General features: G+C 35.9%; 1 protein-coding gene across 4 annotated transcripts in view; it reads right to left on the bottom strand.

Moving 5' to 3' along the window:
* Positions 1 to 2,494: 2,494 nt before the first annotated feature.
* tpm2 (tropomyosin 2 (beta)) overlaps positions 2,495 to 7,874 on the bottom strand; it is a 28,221-nt gene continuing 22,841 nt past the window's right edge. The window contains exon 8 of one of the 4 annotated variants that reach the window (XM_067398397.1): positions 2,495 to 3,907. In XM_067398397.1, coding sequence (XP_067254498.1) covers positions 3,825 to 3,907 — 83 coding nt within the window. In that variant the 3' untranslated portion in view covers positions 2,495 to 3,824. The remainder of the gene's footprint in view (positions 3,908 to 7,874) is intronic. The other 3 variants (XM_067398395.1, XM_067398393.1, XM_067398391.1) reach the window with 3 other exon arrangements.

Here is a 7,874-nt window from a genome sequence, read left to right as displayed (position 1 = left end):
TGTCCTAGTTAAAATTGCTTATTTCTGTGGATTTAAACATTCTTGGAAACATTTGGGATAATGTAAGTACACAAGTCAATCAAATATATAACATTCTAGTGGTTTTGGGATATTTTAATCCAAAATTCTTACATATTGTGCCTTTAAGTTTTTAAGTTGAAACAGGTGAATTTTTTAAAAGTGTAAATGAAGGATTTGTAACATGATATCTGTTCTTGTATATGATTGTTGGACATTTATGGTTACTAAGACTGAACTTGAGTCAGAGCAGATAAGCGCATGTTTTAGTCTCATGTATTTTATGTAATGCTATCATTATGGCCAGTAATTGCCCTGTGAATGGTACCATATCTGATTCTGATGTTTTTAGTTTTGATATATAGACAATCCCCACTTCTCCTTTTTCTGGATCCTGAATTACAAATACTCACTTTAATGTAATTAAGTAGTTTTTGTGAAATTGTACTTTTTTTTAAGTACTTTAAAAATTGTGTACTTTTTCTTGAGTACATTTTAAGTGATGTAACTTTACTTTTATTCTGCCATTTTCCTTCCGTTTGTGATCATTTCATGCGTTTTTAATTTTATTTTTATCCATCAACGTGGAAGTCTTGTGATTTCCATCAAATCAAATCGCGCAGAAAACTTTTAAGCATTAGTTCACCCAAAACTGAAAATTCTGTCATTAATTACTCACCCTCATGTTGTTCCAGTCCCGTAAGACCTTCGTTCATCTTCAGAACACAAAATTAAGATATTTTTGATGAAATCCAAGAGGTATATGACTCGTCTAGACAGCAGTATAATCAACACTTTCAAGGTCCAGAAAGGTACTAAAGACATCATTAAAACAGTCGGCGTGACTGCAGTGGTTCAAACTTCATTTTATGAAGCGAAGAGAATACTCTTTGTGCGCAAAAACAAAACAAAAATAACGACTTTATTTAACAATATCTTCTCCTCTGTGTCATTCTCATACGTTGTTTACGTCCAGCGCTTCCAGGTTCTACGTCAGAACGGCGACTCATTATTGGTCGGCTCCTGCATCAGCATCACATACATATTTTTGTTTTGTTTTTTCACACAAAAAGTATTCTTGTCGCTTCATAAAATGAAGGTTGAACCACTGCGGTCACGTCGACTGTTTTAACAACGTGTTTAGTACCTTTCTGGACCTTGAAAGTGTTGATTATTTTGCTGTCTATGGACAAGTCATATACCTCTCGGTTTTCAACAAAAATATCTTAATTTGTGTTCCAAAGATGAATGAAGGTCTTACGGGTGTGAAACGACATGAGGGTGAGTGTGAATTAATGACAGAAATTTTATTTTTGGGTGAACTAACCCTTTAACCACAGCAATAGATTGCCGTTAACTACTGTTAATCATGGCTGATGTGGATGCATCCTTCAAGCATCAGTTCAATCGAGATATCAGCTTCTTCTTCCAATTTGAAGAAACATATTAAAGTAAATATCTGATTTCTGCTTACTAGAGGATTCGTATCTACAGGGCCTGAAATTTGGCAAGAGGTCGGATCACAAGAGGAAGACGCTAAATACAAGTGTCAACGGTGTCTAAAATGTTTACACATTCGACCGGATTGCTTTCATAGTGTGGAGATGCTCATGTGGTCGAATGCATTCGAACAGCCACAAAAGACTGCCTACTGTCCGCTTACTGACCTAATGAGTAAACATTATTTGACTACTTTGGTTTGAAGATGAGAAACGTGTGAAGCACAATGTTCTCTCACCATTCCTGATTTCTAACATGCAATTCGGTGTAGTCTTGCAGCTATCAGAGCAGAAAGGAAAGCTGCTGCTGCTCTTCATATGTTTTCCATCGTCTTCGGGCACATTCATATGTAAATTGCATGTATACTAACATAAAATAGTTGCTTTTTCATAAAATCAAACCCGTACTATATCCAGAGCATACCGTTTTGGTCATGTTCTTCATGTGCCTGGATCCCGATAGTTGCCACTTGGGGCTAACAGTAGGGTTTAAACCATACTTTGTTAAAACTGACCATGCAGACCAAAAGTAAGGCCTATAGAGAATTTAAACTAGGTGAGATGGTTGTACCATTTGTTGCGAATAAGATACAAGAACTCACAACAAATGGCCAATAGGGGGCACTACAATAAATGTAAAGTCAAATTTGCATTGCGAGGTAACACCTTACCCATGTCAAGTTTGGAGTTCAGAAAGATTCTCTGGAGTCCTGTTATCAATAATGCAACAGTAGAGCATGGAGCTAAAAATGCAAAGATCATAGGTTTGATTAACAGGGATTGCAAAATTTATACCATAAATGCAATGCAAGTTGCCTTAATGTGGATAAATGTGTCTGTTTAATGTAATAGTTATCAAAAACATGGATTATTCATCATGGCCACACCTAGCTAAAATGTTCAGTGCATTCAGAAAGTATTTTGATCGCTTTATTTTTCAAATTTTAAGTTGCAGATTTATGCGAAAATGCTTAATTTTTCTTCACATCAATTTATACACCATACCTGATGTCAAAACAAAAAAAAACAGTTAGTGGTAACTTTGCAAATCTGTCGTTTAATCCGTCACCACTCTTCATTGTTACAGAGTCAGACTTCTTAAGAGGATGATTTTTCGATAAAAACATAGGCAGGTAAACAAATCATCAAAAGGCAAAGTTCTATTTTCATTATTTTAATCATTTTAATCAAACAGCTCAAACAATTGCATAGGATACATAATTGGGTGAGGCTTCTTAAAATTGAAGGAATTATTTAAAAAGGCGTGTAATAATGACCCAAAAGTTATTTCTTTTACTATATCCCTTTTATATACCAAATAGTTCTATTGAATTTTCTAGGATTTACTGTAGCGATTTCCATTAGAGGAGTTTTAAACAATGTAAAAATTATGTTCCCCAATGAAACAAATCCATTGCATTCTTCACATAACATCTCATGCAACCCCATCATTAGTATTTAAGTAGCATGATTGTGTTAATACGATGCGCCGTTACAGGATGCTTCGCATATTTGGTATGATCAGTCAAATAGACAAAAGAGTTTGCAAACATTTGCAGTAGTTATTATAGTCAAAAACATAAGCCATGTCATACAGGCCCAATTTCATATCATTATGACCAATTTATTGTCGCCTACTGCTATTTCACAACATTTTTAATGACTGTAGGTCTATAAAAGCAAGGGTATATCAGCACAAACTAATTTTTGGACCCTCCTCCATAAGGGCCGGACATGAGATCCACACAAATCACATCAAAAACCTTTTGCATTTGGAACAGCAAATTTCACAGAAAGGCCACAAGTTTGCAACACTGCATACTGAGCATTTGTTTTACAATTTTGTGATTTGAGACACATTAGTTACAATCACAGGTTGTGCATTTTGGTACAAATTGATGAAAAAGCTTAAAAAAAAAAAAAAAAAAAAAAAAAATGTAACCTCAAAAGTGCAAAAACATTCTTTTAAATTGTTGGTATGGTTAAGTCCAAAGTCGTAAATTACAGCATTATTTAGTTGAGGTCAAAAAATTGACTTTGGAGGAAACAACACTTGTAGTAAACGTGATGTTTAGAATAAATCAAACCAAATTAGACAGTCACAATAAATTTATTACAAATCCAAGTAAATGCTTTGTTTAAAGAACTGCTGGCTTTGCTACTATTACAAGACATTGTTTGGAAAGAAAATAGGAAGTGTGTGACTATAAGAGATTCCTTTATCAAAGCACCCTCCGTATGGCTGAAGCTGGAGAGCATGTGCGTCAGGCCCCGCTGGAAAGCTTAGTGTGTTGTAAGACTCCATCTTTATAAATTGTTGAGCTCCAGAAGGGTCTGGTCAAGCACTTGGTGCATGTTCAGATTCTCCTCTTTGGCCTGGGCTAGTTTCTCTGGTGATGTGAGAGCAAACAGAGACATGGTGAGACAGCCTTGATATACAACCTCAGAATAATGAAAAACGCAAAGTAGGCTATCACATAAATTGAGAAGGCAATCAAATCTTGACAGTTGTGATATAGGAACTATAAAAATGAGAGGAATGACAAAAAATGATAATTCTCTAAGAAACCACACTTTAAAACTCTGTAAAGAATTGCACCTAAACCTGTAATATAACCGTCCCTGGAATTCACACTGTTTAAAACCCTGTGCACATTTTTATGATAAAACCCCCATGGATTACAGTGTCTTTTCAGTGCAGTTTCCATATTCCATTTATCAGCACCTTTTATGAGTTTGTAAAGTTTCTGTTCTTCTGTCAAACCAGCTATTAACAAGCAGCCATGTCTGTAAGCCATCGGCAGTGTGTAATATGACAGCATTAAATATTAAAAAAAGCTAGAGTATTTTAAATGCACTGTCAATAACACAAGGAACTCCAGCCAGGTTGTGTCTGACTTCAGCAGCATCAATAAGTTGTGGTTCTATCCAAGTTGCAAATTTACGTGACCAAAAAAAAAAAAAAAAAAAAAAAAAAAAAAAAAAACAGGAATATTGCAAAAGCACAAGAAGATTGTCATTGCTGGTTATAACGAAAAATAGAAATGGAAGTTGTTTCACTAACGACTTCAAGTCACGTGACTTTGATGCGCGTCTAAGAATTTATTCTGTAAATGTATTTCCTTTGGAATTTATGAATACTCAGCAAATAAAAGTTTCACCTCAAGCAAATGTTATTCACATCTTGATCTTCCCATTCAGCATTTGTACCAAAATTTCAGCAATATACCAAAATTTGCATAAAATTTCTTCAGTTGAACTAAGTGATGCCCAAACACAGTGAAGTCAAAAAGATGAAAAGAAGAAAAAGAGAAATAAGATAAAGATTCCATTCCAAGGGCAATAAACTACTAAATTAGCACCATTTTTTGACAAAGTTTTCTGATCAAATGTTCTTCTTGATATGATTTTAGTGCTTTAGAGCTTTGATACATCTTGCTTAAACTTCCCTGGATGAGCATACCTTTTTAAAAGAATTTAGGCAATTAGTTTATAAAATAGTTTAGGCCACTATAAAATATTTTTCCTATTTAGCCACATACAAAGTAGAGTGAAATTCATAGACTGAAAACCACATTAAAGGGCACAAAAAGTATTGTCATCGCTTCATAAAATGAAGTTTGAACCACTGCAGTCATGCCGACGGTTTTAACGATGTCTTTAGTACCTTTCTGGACCTTGAAAGTGTAGATTATATTGCTGTCTATGAGTCATATATCTCTCAGATTTCATAAAAAATATCTTAATTTGTGTTCCGAAGATGAACGAAGGTCTTACGGGTGTGAAACGACATGAGGGTGAGTAATTAATGACAGAATTTTCATTTTTGGGTAAACTATTGCTTTAAGGTGCAGCGAATCCCCTAAACAATGCCTCCACATTCACATGGAGTGCAGGAGTCGCTCCTGACCTTAATTATAGCAGATGTGACAACTATAACATTGGTTTAGAATCTTATAGCTGCAAACAAGAAACACTGACGTCAAGTTTGATTTAAGAGTCAGGAGACATAATAACATCTGTCCGTTTTAATCAACTACAGCTGATTTATGCCCTTAAAAAGGTCATGAAATCCTAAAGCACATCTGAGATGTTAACAAAAGGGTTTTATATTCCAGAAAGCAATTTAACTTAGGTTAACATGCAGTGAATTACATGCAGTTAATTTATATATTATACACACTGAACAAAATTATAAACGCAACACTTTTATTTTTGCCCCCATTTTTCATGAGATGAACTTTTTCTATGTACACAAAAGGCCTATTTCTCTCAAATATTGTTCACAAATCTGTCTAAATCTGTGTTAGTGAGCACTTCTCCTTTGCCAAGATAATCCATCCACCTCACAGGTGTGGCATATCAAGATGCTGATTAGACAGCATGATTATTGCACAGGTGTGCCTTAGGTTGGCCACAATAAAAGACCACTCTAAAATGTGCAGTTTCACTGTATTGGGGGGTTTGAAAACCAGTCAGTAACTGGTGTGACCACCATTTGCCTCAGTGCAATACATCTCCTTCGCAGAGAGTTGATCAGGTTGTTGATTGCGGCCTGTGGAATGTTGGTCCACTCCTCTTCAATGGCTGTGTGAAGTTGCTGGACATTGGCAGGAACTGGAACACGCTGTCGTATACACCGATCCAGAGCATCCCGAACATGCTCAATGGGTGACATGTCCGGAGAGTATGCTGGCCATGCAAGAATTGGGATGTTTTCAGCTTCCAGGAATTGTGTACAGATCCTTGCAACACGGGGCCATGCATTATCATGCTGCAACATGAGGTGATAGTCGTGGATGAATGGCACAACAACGGGCCTCAGGATCTCATCACGGTATCTCTGTGCATTCAAAATGCCATCAATGCACCTGTGTTCGTTGTCCATAACATACGCCTGCCCATACCATAACTCCACCACCACGGCCACTCGATCCACAACTTTGACATCAGCAAACCGCTCACCCACACAATGCCATAAATGCTGTCTGCCATCTGCCCTGTACAGTGAAAATGTACGGCTTACGGTAGACAAATGAACATTCAATTCACGGGCAACAGCTCTGGCGGACATTCCTGCAGTCAGCATGCCAATTGTACGCTCCCTCAAAACTTGCGACATCTGTGGCATTGTGCTGTGTGATAAAACTGCACATTTTAGAGGGGCCTTTTATAGTGGCCAGCCTAAGGCACACCTGTACAATAATCATGCTGTCTAATCAGCATCTCAATATGCCACACCTGTGAGGTGGATGGATTATCTCGGCAAAGGAGAAGAGCTCACTAACACAGATTTAGACAGATATGTGAACAATATTTGATAGAAATAGGCCTTTTGTGTACATAGGAAAATTCTTAGATCTTTGAGTTCAGCTCATGAAAAATGGGGGCAAAAACAAAAGTGTTGCGTGTATAATTTTGTTCAGTGTATTATATTATATTATATTATATTATATTATATTATATTATATTATATTATATTATATTATATTATATTATATTATATTATATTATATTATATTATATTATATATGGTTTCTGGAACTGGAAGTTACTCAGAGTTAGTTAAACTTGTCCAAGTAAGCTAACTTTCTCATTAAACCTACTTTTTGGAACAGCCAGGTGTGTAAATAAAGCATATTCAAGAAAACAGTGACATTAGGCATTACTTTTTATGATTTTGTTTTTTAATATTTCAGTCTTCTAGGTTTGAAACTGAAGTTGAAGTCACAGAAAGTGATTTTAGACCTGAGACTGCAATTTATAACACAATGCAATTACATTTTGAAATCTTTGCATAGCTGAATTCTTCACCAAGCTTTCACATCTGCATAGCAAAAAGTAAGTTTCTGACCTTAGTGTTCATTGTGATTAATATGACAAACCATGCAGAAGAACATCTGTATCATTAAGCTTTGAGTGGTTACATTTTTACCTTTTTCATGTGAGGAAACGCCCTTCAATTGGTTTCCATCCAATCACTGCACTGCCTGATACAGGAGTGCACACAACACAGGAGAACTCAAAAATACTCGCCCAGCAGACACAAGAGCGGTTTCTACACGAAACACTGCGGTAAGTTCGAAAACACTTGCGAAGTGGATCCTCGTCCATATCAAACCATGTAAGCTTTTTCTGGCCATAGTTCAGCTAGTGTTCTACACATAATCATATTTATGTAAAATCAAGTATATTTCTACCAATAATGGCACTGATTTTTAAAAGAGGCTTATTAAAAAAGTGTGCCATTTGTTGACAGACTACAGTGCTCATAAAAAAAGATACAGGCTTCAGAAGATCTTTAAAGGTATAGTTCACCCAAAAATGAAAATTCCAAATTTGTACCAAATCTGTATA

The sequence above is a fragment of the Chanodichthys erythropterus genome, chromosome 10, assembly GCF_024489055.1.
Source record: "Chanodichthys erythropterus isolate Z2021 chromosome 10, ASM2448905v1, whole genome shotgun sequence".
NCBI lineage: Eukaryota > Metazoa > Chordata > Actinopteri > Cypriniformes > Xenocyprididae > Chanodichthys > Chanodichthys erythropterus.
The sequence above is the reverse complement of the archived record's forward strand: the minus strand, read 5'-3'. Positions and strand labels throughout refer to the sequence as shown.